Genomic DNA, 19,903 nt, shown 5'->3' on the forward strand with positions numbered 1-19,903 from the left:
CACATATATGGGGGACATGGGGAGAGAAACGGACTTGAACTCATGTTTCCTTCATGCCCGAGTGTCCAAGTTGCTCCTTTACACCTGACAGGGGGGAGTTTCCCTGGTTGGACGTAGCGCGTGGAAGGAACACGTTATTCCAACCAGTTCCTTTCCCCTCCATCAGGCGCCCCGGCTGGCCAGGGGGAGGCAGTTTAGAGACCAGGATTACTGCATGTTTTTTGTGAGGGTACCTACCCTAGGGGACACGGGGAGAACATGCAAACTCCACACAGAAAGGCCCTTTCGCCAACCCCGCATCGGGTATGGGCACTGATGACGCGGAGGAGGAAACACGCCGCCAGTGCCCACAGCGTCCCGAGCGGGAATCGAACCCATGACCTTCTAGCTGTGAGGCGACAGCACTACCAACTGTGCCACCGTGCCCCCATCGGTTTGAAACTCTGCGTCATCACCAGTCCACATACCGAGCCAGGGTGCGGATACACCGGGTGCGTGCAGCCACATGACGCTGGTGATGTTTTCAGGAACAGAGCGGTAGTCTGGGGACAGTTCCACGTGGATGCCTCTGTCTCGTGGTGGAAGGTACATCACCTCTTGGGCTGTGGAGAGAAACACATTCAATCAGTCAAGTTGAACAGTTAAAGTATAGTGAAATGTAAAGGCCTTATTCATACTCGTTTTCGGTGAAGAGCTGACCTGCACCGAAAACTACAATATGACGTCACTGAGCCGTGGTGGTGAGAGACTCACCGCTCACCCAAACACATCTCTCTGTTTTTACTAAAACTACAACATGACGTCACTGAGCCGCAGTGGTAAGAGACTCACCGCTCACCCAAACACATCTCTGTTTTTGCTAAAACTACAACATGACGTCACTGAGCCGCGGTGGTAAGAGACTCACCGCTCACCCAAACACATCTCTCTGTTTTTACTAAAACTACAACATGACGTCACTGAGCCACGGTGGTAAGAGACTCACCGCTCACCCAAACACATCTCTGTTTTTACTAAAACTACAACATGACGTCCCTGAGCCACGGTGGTAAGAGACTCACCGCTCACCCAAACACATCTCTGTTTTTACTAAAACTACAACATCACGTCACTGAGCCGCAGTGGTAAGAGACTCACCGCTCACCCAAACACATCTCTCTGTTTTTACTAAAACTACAACATGACGTCACTGAGCCGCGGTGGTAAGAGACTCACCGCTCACCCAAACACATCTCTCTGTTTTTACTAAAACTACAACATGACGTCACTGAGCCGCGGTGGTAAGAGACTCACCGCTCACCCCAAACACACCTCTGTTTTTACTAAAACTACAACATGACGTCACTGAGCCGCGGTGGTAAGAGACTCACCACTCACCCAAACACATCTCTCTGTTTTTACTAAAACTACAACATGAAGTCACTGAGCCCGGTGGTAAGAGACTCACCGCTCACCCCAAACACATCTCTCTGTTTTTACTAAAACTACAACATGACATCACTGAGCCGCGGTGGTAAGAGACTCACCGCTCACCCAAACACATCTCTCTGTTTTTACTAAAACTACAACATGACATCACTGAGCCGCGGTGGTAAGAGACACACCGCTCACCCAAACACATCTCTGTTTTTACTAAAACTACTGTGGTGTATTATGAATCATATAGCATATTCATAACTACATGGTTAGTCATAATTGTACATTTTAACTTTTCTCCCTGCATCTCCCTCCAGTGTCTCACCAAAGTTCCTTAAACTGAAGGTCTATTTGCACATCAATTCTTTGGCTGAGTGATCTTGGATTTTATCACTCAGGATGCTTTCAAAATAGACCACCTGGGGCTTTGGCCTTTCTGTGTGACTGATAAGTGACAGAGGAGACATTCTTTAGGGGAGGAGGCTACAGTTTGTCTCATTGTATTATTACTACAGTGACTGTCACAGTTGGGGGTCTTTGACTTCCCCGACCCCCCCCCCCCCCCCCCCCACACACACACACACACACACACACACACACACACACACACACACACACACACACACACACACACACACACACACACACACACAGCTATCATGAAGTCTCATGTTTCTATGTCAGTGGTGCTCAAACTATTTAATGTCAAGGACCCCCAGAATTATCTGTATTTGGCCGTGGACCCCCATCTGAAAACATGTTGTTCCAGAGACCGTCCCCCCGAGAAGCAATTATATGAGTTTAAAACATTCGCTCTGGCCTGGGCCGTGGCTCAGCGGTCCAGGCACCTTGGCTGGTAATCCAGTCTGGCAGTGCCGCGTGGTCGACTCCCGATCCCGACGGCCTTTACTGCATGTCACTCCCCCCCCCCCCCCCCCATCTCTCTCCCCATTTCCTGTCAGCCTACTGTCTGTCCCTCCATAAAAAATATAAAATAAAGGCGAAAGCCACAAAAATACATTTGCCTGCTAATTACAGAGAGAGAGGGGGGGGGGGGGGGGAGTTGCACCACTCAGTTCACACAGGTGTGATTTTTTCATAAAATAGCAGATCTGCTATTTTTCACAAACAAACATAATGCTTAAAACACCAAAAGGGGTTCCAGTCCTGAATGGTATTTATGGTACAACAGTCACTGTGAAAAGTACATCTACAGTAACTAACAATAAAAGTATAGAAGCACCGCTCCCTTCACACGGGTGTGATTATTTTTTCAAACCCCCCACCCATGCACCCCCCTCCCCCCACTTATGCACCCCTCCCCACACATGCATCCCCCCCCCCCCCACCCATGTACCCCCTCCCCCCCACCAATGCACCCCTCCCCCCACAAATGCTCCCCCCCCCCCCCCCCCCCCCCACACCTCACTGGACACGGAAGAGACACTTCTCTAGGCGCCATCTTGACACACTGACATTCTGCATTAATTAATGAGTAGAATACTTTTATACTTTTGGACAGCCTAGCTATACTTTAAGTACATTTTGAACACCGATGGGTTTGTACTTTCAACTCCGTAGTAAATCCCAGACTTTCACTTGTGAGTTGTGACAGAGTGTCTGTGTTTCAGAGTTGATGTTAAAACTTAAAGTCAAGTAAAACTACTTTTTTTCCCACCGCGCGCGCACGCACACACACACACACACACACGGCGAAAGCAGCTCCATTGAGTTATAAATATGAAAACCGTCTCATGTTTATAAACAATTATCTGTCTAGAACTACAACTACTCTACTGTCTAGAACTACAACTAGCCCACTTAGGCCGTGAGCCAGGACCCCAAATCTGGGGTCATCTGTACCGATGGGGTGAATAAGTCTCATAGTGATTTTTGGGAAGGTTTACATCCCTAGTGCTAGGAAAAATGTGATAGCATTGCATCTGTGGTAGCTTTCTGTGTGTTATCACTCCATTTATAACCACATGCCAAAACTCAATTTTCAAAATCCGAATGGAACATTCTACTTCAAACTGATGGTTCTCTCCTATTATTGATCATATATCTTTGAAGAATGGTTGGGATACAGCTCATACTATATATTTCTCTGAAAAGTTGTTAAAATTAGCACATCTAGAAATGTTATCTATTACAGGAGAGACAACATATAGGGACTATATATTACATGAGACGTACTTCTGTTTTCATGAAAGATACAGCACAAAGGTTCCCGGATCTGTAAATAACTGTAAATATTTAAAACCATCTTAGAACATAAATTCTAATGAAATGTTTTATGAAATTCAATAAACTAAATATAGTGTAAGTGTACAGTGTAAGTAATGCATAAGATAACTTTCCGTTCACCATTACATCACCTTTTAGTCCATTTGACACTTCTATCTGTTCAATACCAAACCTAATAATGCTGTTTCATATTACGTTTTTGTTGTTGATTTGTATTTGGGGACAATTTTAGCTTGGTTGCCCAAACTTTGGTAATTGGCATAATCAAAAAAGGCCTTTATATCAGGTCAATCTCACATGTTAAAGGTCTGGTCAATGAAACAGAAACAACTATTTATATTTCTATAACAACTTATACTTATACATTTGTAATAATAGCATAAGAAAATATGATAATATTTATCTTTTGCAACTACATTCAATATCTGTAAGCTTCAACTCATAATCAGGAACATAAAATCAACCTACCACATCCCCCTAGCCCTCCTGATTGGCAGCAATATCTTACCCAAATCCTGATCTACCTCATTGTCAAAAGTATATCCTCTTTATTATCAACATCACTTCTCATTTGTAGCTTCAACATCTCATCAGGTGTCAGGTCACCCTTAGCAAAATGTGGATTGTGATGGGATTATTAATACTCCTAACAGAGACTTTAAGAAATAATCGAGGTAGAGAGTGGACTGAAACAATGTCACGTTTATTACAAGGAGTGGTCTGTACCAGCCCAGGGAGGTGCACGGATGCAAGCCTCCCTCGCTGTCGTCATGAGTCTCTCTTATACACAGTGAAGGAACACAAATACATTTGAGGTGTGGTCAGTGGATATGGTCAAACATGGGTCTTGGGTAAGAATAGGTCATCTTGACAGACAATCAACAGGTGGAAGCCTTGCTCCAGGCAGTGTAGTATTTTCTGCCACTACAGTCCATCCTATTTCTCGTTGTAAATTAAAATTCCTAATATTAATTTATACCAAGGAACATGAGATACTATACTGTCTGCAAATTTACTACAAAAAGATGACTTATATATGGACTATCTCCTAGAGTAAGAAAGGTTTACATTTAAGTGTATTCAATGTTCACCCACATGATAATTTTCTTTTTATTACACACAACTTCTGATGGCTGGTAGGGGCGAAAACCCTTTTCCTTCTTATTGGGAAATTCCAACCTACGACCCTCGATTTGTCTTGAGCGATCACTCATAAGCCAGCATCAGGTGTAGTCTTTTTCCGTGGTTCTTTCCTCCATGCAAATGTTCTCCTCTCCTTATGTTTCTGTCACACGTTGTGGCATGGCATTTTAGTCTTTTTTCCCCATGGTGGGCCCAGTATTTCGTCTTTATCCGGCTCCCATCGTTGTCACTGGGGGGTGACTGCGGGGATCGAATGCGTGTGGGCCGTGTAGGGACGTCTGGAGTCTCTGGACGGACATGATGATGTGGCTTGGCTCTCATTGGTGTCACTGGCCCATGTGACATATTTATATGTCTGTCAGGTTTTCTTAGAGGGAGAACAACTTGCAGGTAATTTTGTTCACTTGAATTATTTCCACCGTGGTTAAAAAAGTGGTTATACAAAATTCATTTCAATATTATTATTATTATTATTATTATTTTACATTAATTGTCTTCAGCTTCAGCTTGTTATGTAGACAGCTCTAGAATTGCACTTTATGTAGTCATAGCACTTTATAGTACACATGTATAATATATTATATAGTATAGTATGTATAGTTTACATAGATACTCCAATGTTACGTTCTTAGTTTACGCATGATTCATGATAACTACTTTTTATACATGTGATGTATGCCATGCTTTTTGTTATTGCTTAATGTAAGTCGCTCTGGATTAAGAGCGTCTGCTAAATGCCTAAATTGTAATTCATATAACACTAGACTGACGTCACTGTATGTGTGTATATTTACCCATCATACAAACCCAAATCCTTTCAGTGCTTTCTCTGGTTGTCTTCATTTGTTTGTTTGTTTTTTCCTTGTTCAAACACATCTCCTGATATGTTTCTCTTAATTTATTGGATTTCAGAGCTGGAAAAAAACAAAACAACACACTACCCCTATTCTAAAACATTTGTTCTATACTTTTCCCCAGATGATAATACATAATTAGGAATTTATTAAGATCTATCTTGATCACAGTTGATCACAATCTTTCACAGTCTGATTTATGGTTAACTCCCTCTCTTATGGTTATTAGCTACATTGACAGGTTACACATTATTGCATCTTTACACTGTATTTCATCACTACTAGTATCCTCCTGTCAATACAAATATTTCAATAATGTATGAAATCGTGTGGGAGTGAGTGGGTTCTTACCTTGTCGGTGTAATGTCTATAGATACTCATTTTTCCCTTTGTCCTTCCTCCTGTAATTGCATTGTATCACAACACTCTTCCTAGATGAGTTATTCTAAGTTTTTAGTGAGTTAGTCAATATCGCCATATTAACCATGCCATGCACACTGGGAAAGGAAGATATTCATTAAATTGTCAACACATTTAGACCATCTCATTGATTCACCATCCAGTCCTGGAAAGTAGGAAAGAACAATTTTCATTAGAATGACTTCACCTAAAAATAACACTGTTGTACACAGTGATACCTTAAAACATTTTACTTACTTATAGGCCTACTCGATAAACATCACATTCCACACATACCCGGGCCATTCATTCTCCACACTTGCCACTGCGTAGGTCTTCATTCTACTTCGCTCCATATCACACCAAATCTGTGTAGTGGCCTAACCCATAGGTCGCCACTTGACCCCCGGCTGGGCCCCACCTGTCTGCTTAACTTGGTTGGTAGGTTGCTGACAGTGTTCTCATAGAACATCAGCTGTGCTGTCTCCAATTTCTTCTTTTTCATGAAGTCCTGTGAGAGTGCGTTCCTCTCAGCATGCAATGCGTGACCCCACACCTCAGTCAAAGGTCGGGTTTCCCAGCCAATGCAAGAGGTCATAACACTGTAGATTGCAGGGAGCAGGCCATTGATCAAGGAGGTTTTTAACAAGTCATTGTAAGCGGGGTTGTCTAGTGGCACCCCACAGTGCTTCTGAAAGCAGTTCTCCAGTCTATTTCTGTAGGTGTCACAGGTTTCATCAGGCCATTGCTTAGTGCTGTGAATTTTTGGCCAATCAGTGGGTACTGGAAATGCTGCTTTGATGCTGTCAAAAAGACCACCGTGATCCAGCAGCTGTCCAGTGACAATGTGATTTTGTGCTCCATTCACATCAAAATGTTCCCTGAGATGTAGCCATTTTAATCCAAAGACTTTGCGAAATACAGATTCGAGCATTCTTGCCGATGGCTCATACATCTCAATCAAGTCTAACAGCTGCACACCAGCGCTCCATGTTGACTTTGTGGTCTGGAAGGTCCTTCATGATGTCTTTCAGTTCATCAGGTGTCCAGCGTCGCTGCACATGTACTGTTGAAGAATATGTGTCTATTTCTGAGTGCTGTGCCCCAGTCCCCCGATGAGGATGAGGTTCTGGATATGGAATGAATGGAAATAGCTTCCTTGGACAAAGTCTCTGTGACAACTGCTCCCCCCTGTCCTTGATTGTTTTTGAGGGGTTCAGTCGGTCGGTATCGGGATGTCAGCGGGCCAGGACAATATGTCTTTATCCCTGCTGTGACCATCATTGCTGTCGGAGCCCTCTTGTTCATTATTGGACTCATTGGATGCTGTGCTACAGTACGAGAGAGCTACTGTGGACTTGCAAATCATCCTTCTGCTGGTGTTCATGACGGAAGTGGCTGTGGTGGTTCTTGGATATATTTACAGAGCAAAGGTTGAAGATGAGGTTAACGGTTCCATCCGGAACGTGTATGACGAGTACAGTGGCACCAACAGTGATGCCCCGAGCCGTGCCATCGACTATGTGCAGAGACAGCTTCAGTGCTGCGGAATCCACAATTACTCGGATTGGATGAACACTCGCTGGTTTAATGAAACTAAAAACAACAGCGTCCCCATTAGCTGCTGCAAAAGTAATACAGAAGCCTGCACTGGATCTCTTGCTCATACTGAAGACCTCTACCCGGAGGGATGTGAAGTTCTAGTTGTGAAGAAACTAAAAAAGATCATGATGTATGTCATCTGGGCTGCACTAACATTTGCTGCAATTCAGATGCTGGGGATGCTGTGTGCATGTGTGGTACTCTGCAGGTGGAGCCGAGACCCCGCCTACGAACTACTCATCACTGGGGGAACCTACGCATAAAGTTTCCTTCTAACAATAATACGTTCACAGACGTGCACTAAGAGTGACTTAAACCGGTTTTGACCGAGAACATGAAAACAAACTATTTTACATACACTAACATCTTACCTTTTTTTTTTTCCTTTTACCTTTTGTTTTTCAAAAAGCTATTGGCCAAATTATTTGAATGGTCAATGGGGAATGAGATTTTACATGTAATCTGCTGCTGTGACTACCTACGTTTTACCCTTTGTTTGAGGTAAGTTAGAATGTGGTCGCTGGACCTTATACTGTATAGAATATGTGGACTGGGTACTTTCCTCATATGTCAGTTTGCACTATGTGTGTGTGTATGGTTTTGCAGTATTTTATAAATATTTAAATATAGTGTAGTACTTGAGTGAAAAAACTTCCCCATGTGTAGTCTAGTCTCCCCTGTACCTGTATCTGAATTACTGCTATTACTACTGGTTTGAGTGGAACCAACTCTTCACAAGCAGTACGTGTTCTGTTACTGTAAACAGCAAAATAGGCGACATGAGGCCAGGTCCTTTGAAATAACATTAATTTACTCATCAGATCTTTCAGACAAATGTGGGCCCACAATTCTACTCGGTACATCTACAATTTGTCATGCAATCTAAATTGCCGTAGAGGTTTTGTTTGTTTATTGTTTCAGCAGCCTACTGAATGTAGTTTTAGAGGTTTGACAATATGTCGCCATAGACTCAAGAATAAATTATGTTCCAATGCTTAAAATGAATTTGAATTAAATTATGTTCAACTTAAACTATACTTCATAAACTATACACTTCTTAAACTATACATGTCCCCCCTCTGAGCACTTCTGTCGGATATAGGTAGAATTCATCCATAGAATTGCTCATAATTGCTAGAACCATCGCTTTACTTTAAACATTTTTAATATTACCTAAGCTATTTAACAGCATCAACATCCTATTAACACTAAGCTATTTTACCCTATTCGTCACTTCCTCCTGCCAGTCTATCTATAATTGAAACAACGTGCTAGGTATGTTTTGTGCACGCAGATCTGCTATTTTTAAAATCCTTTTCTATCTTTCGGTACATTTTTTTTCCTAACTTCAAATAAAATGATCTCACATCTATAAAGAAATAAACTAAGGATAAACACATCTAGGAATACATTTTGAAAAACACACACTAACAATAAACTTTCTCCGGTAAGTAGGAAGGCCGACTTGGTTAAATGGTTTTTAACTGTTAAATCTTGTTCATTGAAAATAGCTGATCCACGGGTTCACTCAACTGATTTCTTAAAATAAAATGCTAGTATTTACATGACTCGTAACTTAAAATAGTATTTACATAACTCTCTTTGTTAAAATAGTATTTACATGACTCTGCTGTAGGTTTACACTATTATTGATATATTTATTGATATATAAATAAACACCATGATCAACTAGACATTCAAATTGAACCTCATAGCTTATCATACAAATGTGTATGCGTCTTAATTAATTGACCAGTATGCTTGCTGCTTGATTGTTTGATGGAAAGTCCAGATAATAAAAATCCTTCCTTCTAAAGTCCTCCTCCGGCACATAATTGTATGGACAGGTCCCTGTCACTTTGTAAAAATGGCAAAATATAACTCCTAACGTTGTTGACATGGGACTGATAGATCCCCCTGACTTATTTACAAAACCATTCCTGCATCCCAGGACTCATTACATTGATAATCTATTTACATCACTGCTTGGAATCAAGAATATAGTTAAGTGAAATGCCTGACCACGATCTCTAGCTGAATAAAGTGAGGTAGGAGAGGTATTAGGTAAATGTTGACTACAAAAATGAGCCAACAGGGCATTTGCCATGTGTGTGAATTATCCAACTATTAGGGGACCTTCTCTTGCCCCCCCCCCCCCCAAACACTGATGCCTGTCAATCACACTGCTACTCTGGAATGAGGGGTGCAAATGGACACCTGGTTGGCGTAAGTGACATGTCATGCTGTGAAACTCTCCTTAAATTAGAGAAACTAAACTGAACTGAAAACTGAACACTATGAGCTGTGATCAGGCTATTTCTGCGGACAAGTTTACATTTTGCGTGTCCCACACATTAACTGAAAATGCCTATGCTGTCTTGCCTTAGGCGTTGGGGGGGCTGGTGAACTTAGTCAAGCCCAATGATTTAGGTACCCCTTGATATGTGAGTCTTACTTACAATATGAGATACTCAGTAGTATACGGTATCTATCTGCCTGTGTTATATATATTCTTCAGTGCTCCTGGGCACGCATGGGAGGGAGACATGACGTCATGCCATCCACTGTTGGTGACAACAACTTATTTCTTACTTTACTGTTCCATATCTATGTTGTGAATTACCTATTTTGTTTAAGGGTGCTACAGTAGTATTTACGCATTTTAAATCTACATAATTAGTCAATGTATAAAGTCGAACCTTGTGTGCTCATGCCAATTCTTTATCCCTATTTGCATGATGTCTCTGAGTGGCAATTGACCACTCTGCATTAAACATTACATAGGGAATCATCCCCTATTTGGCTGTGGGGTTGTCTGATTTGACCTATTTGTTCATTAATATTACGTTTGAATCAAGACCAATTTACTACAAAATGAGTGAGTCCTTAACCTCCCCTCATTCAATTGTCTGATATATTATTGACTATAGGACAGTTGTATGATCATATCGACATGCCATTCCTTATCCAAATCAAATCACCAGTATCTCATCTAAAACAAATATGACATGTCAGCTAGCAATAGGCATAGTGCTGGTTCACGTAAATACTATACTGCATGTCATCTCAACTCACAAGCCAAAAGACAGTATCCTGTTACCCACGTCGCAAAACTGCTTCTTTTAGGCACCAACAATGTCAACGCCGTCACCATGCACCAACGGAGGTGACGAAATCAACACCATGAATGACGCCAAGAGACCGTGGCCCAGGGGAGCTTATCCATAATGCTGACAAGAAATAGCACTTAGGCTCATATGCCACTTTACTCACCCAGTCACTGCGAGACCACCAACGTAAACCACCAAATCACAATCGCACACCGCCTCAAGAGATGCCCCGTTCAATCACATGAAAGGAAAAAGAACAATCATTAGTCCATCAAGCCTGGAATGTTTCCTTTTTCACAAAATCCTCCATTGTCCCTCTGTCCGAGTGCCTCCTGTCACTCACGTCCATGTTCACAAAATGTCACTTTTCGGAAAACAGTCCTTTCCCGTGTGTTGGGCCCCAAACCAACACATGCATATATCGTTCAAACATCAAAGTGCGGAAGCAGTCTACTGACTGTACATGTGACTTATTGACCTCTCTTTTAGCAATCGTGCGATGTGACAAGCGGTGCACTCAATGGTCCAGCAGTACCCAGGTTACGCAAAACACAGTACTACTCATTTATATGTCTGGTGAATCAGCTTGGCCAATAATACCCTTTACATATCTAATTGCACGTCACTCACACTAACGTATGAGTTCTGTGTCTCACTTCAAGTTTTCTCATGAGGGAATTGCGCTTGTCCATATGATCAACTCAACACAACTTCAAACCATGTCTTCCCTAATGGATGACCTGTCCGTATATGGGACCGTAATACGCATGTAGTTGAATACTGTAATTACTGGTTACTGTGTAGATTATGGTTATTACAAATCATACATTAACCACTCCAACCCTATATACATTTTTTCCATGTTGCAAATAACTAATTTACAAGAACAACACATTGTGAGCTCGTAGATCTGCTTATTTTACAGTTATTTTATAATTAAAAATGAGACATTCTGCTAAATTGTTTTAGTTTTATAGTTTCTTAAATACAGCCACAGCCAACACTAATTTACTATTAAGCCTACATTTGAATTCTGGACATTTACTTGCTACAGAGTATTCCTATATCGTGTATGTATAAGTAACACATTTCAGAACCTTTCTCCACCACTCATATTACTGTAATAATAGACTTATTCACACTCACCCGACTCCCCAGCTCGACCCGTCCCAAGTGTGTCCACTCAGAGCAGCTGCTGTCAATGGTAGGGGAGAAGAACGGGGCTACTTTCTGAACTGCCTGTCCTGAAAAATGTCCCTTACTTGAATCTGATCTTAAGTTCCCTGAGGACCTCTCTAATCTTTCCACAAAAAATGCCATACCGATATATTCTGTATAGCGACAAAAACGAAAGGTTCCTAGGAAAAACAAAAACAGGGGTTCCTGTCTTGACTGGGAAAAAATGTGATGACAGTTACAAATATTGCCTATTGTAAGGAGTTACTTACTACCTATACATTTCATGCTTTGAGTATAATTTTGCCTATCTATTTAGTCCAAATATAGAGAGTGACAAAGCCCAATTACACTCAACTTGCCGTGACTCTGGGAAATTGTTATATTGTCATTATTTTATAATAAGACGTAATAAGATAATATATATGACCATGATGATCAGCTAACCACGTTACTGTTTGTTAATTACTTTAAATACAAGACAGCACTTACTGGGTAGACCTGCTATTTTGAGTCTGCCGCTGACAACTGCTAACTGCTGTCCTACTAACCATGGGTGGTGACACTTAACTAAAATACCAGGACTACATTCTTCATACTTACTTGTTCACAACGCCACATTTATACTAGGAAATCACCATTTGACTTTTCACAAAAATAGTATTTTCCGTTCATCCACACGTACGTCCCACACACTTCCATTCCATACTCAACATTCCACATTCCACATTCATACCTGCTGCTCGAGTCTTACGCGTTATCAGAACCTATGAATCACTCTCATATACAATTTGCTGTTTCACCATTCTCTTTTAATCTTCCCTGTGGGCTGTTTGGTCCCAACAGGAGAGAAAAGAAAGAAAATAACGGTGGACGCTGTCTGTATGATTTCCTATGCTATTCCCTATCCTACTGATATAGGCTATAGTTTCTCTATATAAATGTCTATGAAAGACTGTTACCACTCGGCAACGATGAAATACGATGAGGAGGGACTGTCACCAGCTCCTTTAAATACTATATAAATGTCTATAAAAGACTGTTACCACTCGGCAACGATGAAATACGATGAGGAGGGACTGTCACCAGCTCCTTTAAATACTATATAAATGTCTATAAAAGACTGTTACCACTCGGCAACGATGAAATACGATGAGGAGGGACTGTCACCAGCTCCTTTAACTACGATGAATACGATGAACTAGTACTTTGTACGGTTGTATCTCTAACGATACAGCCCCAAAATACAAAATGTTGTACATTGAGTCAAAACACTCTTACCCCAAAGTTCGTTTAGGTGTTGTCCCTGTCGGACCAGCATCTCAGACCCATATGCACAGCGCTATCATCTGAAAAAGAGAATGCTGACGGACAGTAGAAACACGCTGCTCACTGCGCCATAATTGTGATGGGATTATTAATACTCCTAACAGAGACTTTAAGAAATAATCGAGGTAGAGAGTGGACTGAAACAATGTCACGTTTATTACAAGGAGTGGTCTGTACCAGCCCAGGGAGGTGCACGGATGCAAGCCTCCCTCGCTGTCGTCATGAGTCTCTCTTATACACAGTGAAGGAACACAAATACATTTGAGGTGTGGTCAGTGGATATGGTCAAACATGGGTCTTGGGTAAGAATAGGTCATCTTGACAGACAATCAACAGGTGGAAGCCTTGCTCCAGGCAGTGTAGTATTTTCTGCCACTACAGGATCTCCCATCCAAATTGTGTGACATCACCTGAACTTTCAAATTGAGCTTGGTGGTCTGCCACATTCCACTTGTATATGAGTACAACTGTCGTGGTACAACAGCAGCAACAGATTGTTACATTGTGACACCCAACTCACCCAGCACATCAGGGTAGTCTGGGAAGTTCCCTGCCAGCAAAGTATTTTGTGCTCTGATCTTGCCTTTGCACATGGATATGAGGTTGCACAGGACTGTCCCATTGAAGGTCGTTAATGTCATGGCAATTATGTTTATGCACTGTCAAATAGGTCTACATCTATTCTATGGTAACATATAGCTGTATAGTCATATTATCCTGCTCATTACTGTGCACAAATGTATACATCTTTGTGTTTGAGCACAAATGCATTTTGAGAACCCCCACATTTTCAGTAAAGCGTGCACGCTGTGCGGCCCCCCACACACCATCATTCTACAGTTCAATCTAGTTGAATACCCCTGCTGTAGGTTACAACAACAAACAGCTGCATATCAATGGTAAGGTGAATACTGTGCATGTCAACCAGTGACCATACTGTATCTGCTGCATGCTTGGACACACCTGCTTATGAGACAGACATTGACCTGACCTTTAGCACATAAGATTGACCTACTTATAAGAAATTGATTTTATGTGACAGTTATTCTGTTCATTTTGTAATTGTATTGTTTTTACATAATGCAGTACAATAGAACATCACTTTGGGTGTGGTATGGACACCATTTTGGATTTGGCAATACATAATTAACTAGTGATGGGAGATTAATCGGCAAACACATCGGTATCGGACGATTTGAGTTGTTTTTAGATTAATCGGCATCAGTTTGATTAATCAGACCGATTACGTTTTTCAATAAACTTTTCCCTACTCCTTTTTCGAACATAGTAACTGCGAGAGTGAGGTCTAGCCAACACCAACTCAGGATTCCTGGATCGCTGCCCTCCACAATGTCCTATCCAACATCAGGTTATTGAGCTCTGCAGAGTTGTCGCGCCGCAGCATGTCTACATAGGTGGTACGCTTCTTTCCCCCCCTTGGCTTTGCCCTGGGTTTGGCTCCCATAGTCAATTTACTTGCCTCAAGTTCTGGGTACCTGACGCAGTGCCCTGCCAGCCTCATCCTTCTCTCTCTGACTTTGTCCGTGACCCGTGGTAGGTCCCCATAGAAGAGGTCCACATTTCTGCAGTGGCAATGGTTTTGTGTTGACTGTCATTACCTTTGTTTTCTTGGTATTGAGCTTGAGGCCGAACTTGGACCTTGGCTCGAGTCTGGCTGTAGCTTGACTCTATCATCTGGACCAACTTTTCTGGAACTCCGTAGGCACGTAGAATACTCATGAGTTTCCCCCGGTGGATGGTGTCGAAAGCCTTTTGGAAGTCAATGAATGTGATCACCGCTGACAGGTTGCGCTCCCATACCCCTTCCAATATCCTCCTCAGTGCCAGTATCTGCCCGACTTTCGAACATAAACATAAGTTAAGGATTATGAAAGATCATTATTATTATTATTTTTGGACGTTTATTTCCTTTGTCTTTTCTCATTTATATTTTAACATAAGGGAGACAAAATGCCCCCCGGTCCTCGCCGCTGGGTCAAAACACGTCATTGGGGGCTGCGGTGGCGATCGGTGGGCCCCGGTTGGCCAGTCGGCCTCCCATTCGCCATCATTTCTCTTTCTTTCCTTCTTTTTTTCATTGTTGGCATCCAGGGAGTGTGTGCTGGAGATTAGCTACACGGACAGATAGATGGACGGACGGACGGACACACGAACGGAGTGCAAAACATACTCTCCCCATGCCTTTTTATTGTGGAGACAATAAAAACAAATGCAGAAGCACATTGTGGACCAACAAGGCAATAACCAATAAGGCAGTCAGGTCATTTAGATCTCATGTGACTGTACACAGTGGAGAGATGATAAGAACCAGGATGCAGAGTTTACCAGCCAGCAGTCAGAGTACATAACATTGTGCCTAGCGGTACCAGGACGTCTTATGAATCACCTAAGTGCCAGCCTCAGTGACGCCCATTGCAAACTGTGTTGTGTTATCTGTCCTGTCACACATGTCACACACTCAGTCACCTTCAAAGCTGAAAATAGGGGCGTTAGATCACTCTTTAAATACGTCTAATCGTAATAACATCAGGAAAAAGTTAAACATTATCAGGGCGAGGGTTTTCATTGAGCAAATCTCTGCTACTTATTTGGATGAAGACCAAAAATACCCTACCTTGCCTTATTATACCTAAACTCTTTGGGCATTTTTGCTGTGAGCTTGTAAAAATGTTTTTCAAAATAGTAATAAAAAAATGAAAAAAATGAAATGAAATTAATGAATCGGTCTGTCTTTACAGATAAACAAGCCCAAAGTAACAGTTTGAACAGATCTACAAGCTCACAATATTATAAAGGTATTTAAGTTAGATGTGACTTGCCTAAGCCTGCAGTGCAGACACCCTGTTACATGGATTTTTCAGAATGGACAAAATGATCGACATTGGTAATATTGGTTATCGGCCATAACAGCAATTAATTATATCGGATATCGATATCGGCCAAAATGTCTCATCGGCACATCCCTATAATTAACTGATCACTTTCACTGATTCAGCCACATTCCTTTAGTCCTAAACCCCCAAATAATGATGAATTAGTATTAGTTATAGCCATGTTAAGCTCCTGGCAGCCATATTGGACGCCATCTTGAAAATGACGCCTTTCCAGAACATATATTTTCCTATATTTTCAGTATATTCTTAAGCATGCCTAGAGGTACCAGAACCAATTTTTAAACCTTTTCTATCATTTTTGGGGGGTGTATTATTATTTTTTTTCATATTGATCCATGCAATTTTCGCCTAGTGTTATAAAATAAAATGCATGATAGCACTCATAAAGCTACCACGGGTGCAATGCTATCACATATTTTCTAACTCTAGACATGTATACCTTCACAAAAATCACTATGAGCCTTATTCAGCCAGATGGTACAGACTCACGGTGGATTGAAGGCTCTCCGTCGAAAAAAAAAAAAAAAAAAAAATACATACAAAAATCCACATTTTAACCTTTTATGTTAAGCCTCTTCAGTAAAGTAAATATCCAGACAGTCACACAATGATACACAGCTGTATAAATCAATATAAACCACATTGACTCCATTTGGAAGGAACTTTTTAAAACCACACCCTGTTTTCCTTCCAGTAGTGTTAAAAAGTAAAGGGTTTTAGTAACAGTGTGAATGTAAGTGTACATATAGCGTACCTGTCCCAGGTGTGTTACAGCTGCTCCACAGAACCAGCACCAACAGCACGTAAAAATTTATCTGCATGATGATCTTCGGCCTCAATGCCGTTAGAACTCTGCTGTTTACCGCGAAGAACAAAGACGACAGGAGGACCTCCATGTTGTTGTGCTCTTCTGTAGTGATGGGCGTCTGATACTGAAGCTCCGACACAAGCTTCAAACCCCGCCTTCATTTGCATATGAACCAGTGCTTCGAAGCTTGCTTCAGTAGGGAAAAAGTCACGTGACCAATGACGTCCGAAGCAAAAGTCACGTGACCAATGACGTCCGAAGCAGTAACTGGTTCATTTCCTCGAACTGGTCTAGGAACTGGTTCAATACTTTGCCACGGATCGGCTTGCGCAACCATGATAAAACCTACAGGAAAACCCTATCAGTAAATTACTGCTGTGGCTTGTCTGTTGCGTGCTGGACTCGTAAGCGGAGGGTCGTCAGTTCAAACCTTGGCTGGGGTACTGCAAATATTTTGATGCAATACAGTAGACGAAAGTGGCACATCTATATTTGTAACTAAGCGTTATTTAATCAATACGTTTAATCAACATTGCGATGTGCATCTGTGCAATACAACGTATTAAATTAAATCTGACATGAATGTATTAATTTGCCATTAGCAATACATTAGATGTGTCAAATATTTCCCCATCCTACAAACATATCACACTGCTCCATACAAAACACTATTGTGTGTTTATGTTTGTTTATTTTCTTTTATTTCAATGTTTAATTACAGTTTAGGCATTTAGACACACTCAATCCAGGTCCATGAATTAGAGGATAAAGCTCACATGTTGCCCAAATAGTAATCAACTTCAAGTCTTTATTTGTAGAGTACATTCCTTCTAAGATTTCACAATTTCTAATCTGATAATATAGGTTTATTTACTAAAGTTTTGCTGTGTCCTGTAGTAAGTGTTTCACTGTCTTCTACTGCCTAAATTAAATGCAGTCTAGCATTTCGCCAGCAGATGTCACTATTCACTGAAGCTTCAAAGCTTAACACATTTTTGAACCAATTGGTTCAACTGGTTCAGAGGTTCATAAAAGCTTCATTGGGCTTCTGCTGTGAACCTTCACCCCTACTAGCCTCTCGGACCCTAGAGCCTAACCTCTAGGACACTCCCCCTAGCTCCCATTCGATGCGATGCAGAGCCCTCTAGAATTAAGAGTTGCGACATTGAGGGGCAGAAAAGAAAACCGAGCCTGGATGGAGAGGGACAATTAAGCTGGAGTTGGAAATACATTGTTTTCAACGAGGGGCGGCGCAAATAAGAGCTATTTTTAGGCAATGTGTGCAACATCACATGACGACTGTTTTAAAGTATTGCACAGTGACAACTAAAGTCTCTACCAGTCCAGGACTTGTCCCTATTTGTTGTCCCCATTCTGAAGCTGTGGCAGCGGTGGCCGAACGGATAGCGGCGCGGTCTTGATACCGGAAGGTTCCTAGTTCGAATCAGCCGTCCGACACGTTAAAATTACCATCGCTGAAGTGCCCTTGAACAAGGCATTGAACCACTACGATGAAATGTGTTCTATGAGCAGGGCCTGGCTGGAAACAAGTTCTTGAGGGTAAATATAGATTTAATTTCATTTCATTTCAAGCCCCAGTTCACTTCATGGGGTTTAAAGGTGTAGTGAAATGAAAAATACGTTTTTCACACTTTTAGACCATATCCATGGTCATCATATGGGCATACCTAACAATGGATGCCAAAAAAATGTGAAAATTCTCATTTTTGTGTGTTTTTATATCAAAAGTCCATAAAAATATATGTTTTATTACTTCCTGAAAACGAAAACGTGCTGCGTGATGACGTGTCGAGGCCCACATCGATAAAAGCCAATAAAAATGAAGCTCACCAGTTTAATTCCCCATATCTCCGCATCCGTCCAGCACAGGCTGCACAGCTGCTACTGATTACAGACATCTCCCGTTTTTATTCCCATTCAAGATAACATCCAGAGAGTGTATTACTCGGTTTCAACTTAATCATCACGCTAAAAATGTATCTGAAAACATTATAGGGTTAGTAACCTATGTCCCGTCGGCTTCCATTCTAAGCTGAAAATGGATTATAGGAGTCTGGGGGAGAAGCCAGGAAAGGACCAATGTGGATGAAAACACCTCTGCACGTCTTTAAAGGACTGTAGGATGACAGCTAAAGGTAATAAAACTGTTTTAGGGCGACATTCTCCTTTAAGTGTAAACTGGTAAAGCTGGCCGACTATCTGATTTGTAAACAAACATCCACACGCTGTCCTGCGTAGCATAGCTACCCGTCCCTAGCTACCGTCCCATTCCCTGAAGGGATGCGACGGTTCAGAAACTTCATAGCGGTGTTTCAACTTGAGACCGTCTGAAACTTCAAAATAAAATGTCCACCATTTCCGTTTCACTACGCCTTAAGCGTTTCAACACGTTGTAAATTGTGAGCTCCCAGAAGTTACAAACAGGAGGGGGAGGGGAGAGGAGGGGAGGGGGGGACTGGAGGGGGAGGGGAATGCCTTAAAGGCCTGCCAGGCCTGCCAACTCTCACGAGAACCACTGTCAGGCCTGCCAACTCTCACGAGAACCACTGTCAGGCCTGCCAACTCTCACGAGAACCACTGTCAGGCCTGCCAACTCTCACGAGAACCACTGTCAGGCCTGCCAACTCTCACGCATTCAGCGTGAGACTCACGCATGACACGTCTTTCACACGCACTCACGCCACACCCACCATTTCTCACGCACGCACAATACGCACGCAGAGGGGGGCATATAATGTGCCAAAAAAAGCCAAGCCGGTGTGTGTGTGTGTGTGTGTGTGTGTGTGACTGTGTGTGTGTGTGTGTGTGTGTGTGTGTATGTATGTGTGAAGGGGGAGGGGCCGCATCGCGACTCGTTAGTTCAGCTTCGCAGTGACGTCAGAG

The 19,903-nt window shown here is 42.0% G+C and overlaps 1 protein-coding gene and 1 pseudogene across 2 annotated transcripts in view; one reads left to right on the top strand and one right to left on the bottom strand.

The window, feature by feature from the left end:
* LOC306912810 (uncharacterized protein) overlaps nt 1-17,087 on the bottom strand; it is a gene marked incomplete at its 5' end in the record, with an annotated part of 51,206 nt that extends 34,119 nt beyond the window's left edge. The window contains 2 exons of the mRNA XM_079489266.1: nt 468-602; nt 16,946-17,087. Of these exons, the coding sequence (XP_079345392.1) occupies nt 468-602; nt 16,946-17,087 (277 nt within the window). The remainder of the gene's footprint in view (nt 1-467; nt 603-16,945) is intronic.
* Nucleotides 1,027-8,498, top strand: LOC306913596 (tetraspanin-3-like; annotated as a pseudogene). The gene is made up of 2 exons: nt 1,027-1,048; nt 7,280-8,498. The product of its transcript is annotated as a tetraspanin-3-like (transcript).
* Nucleotides 17,088-19,903: the final 2,816 nt, after the last annotated feature.

The sequence above is a fragment of the Electrona antarctica genome, assembly GCF_951216825.1.
Source record: "Electrona antarctica genome assembly, chromosome: 20".
In the NCBI taxonomy this organism is placed as follows: Eukaryota; Metazoa; Chordata; class Actinopteri; order Myctophiformes; family Myctophidae; genus Electrona; species Electrona antarctica.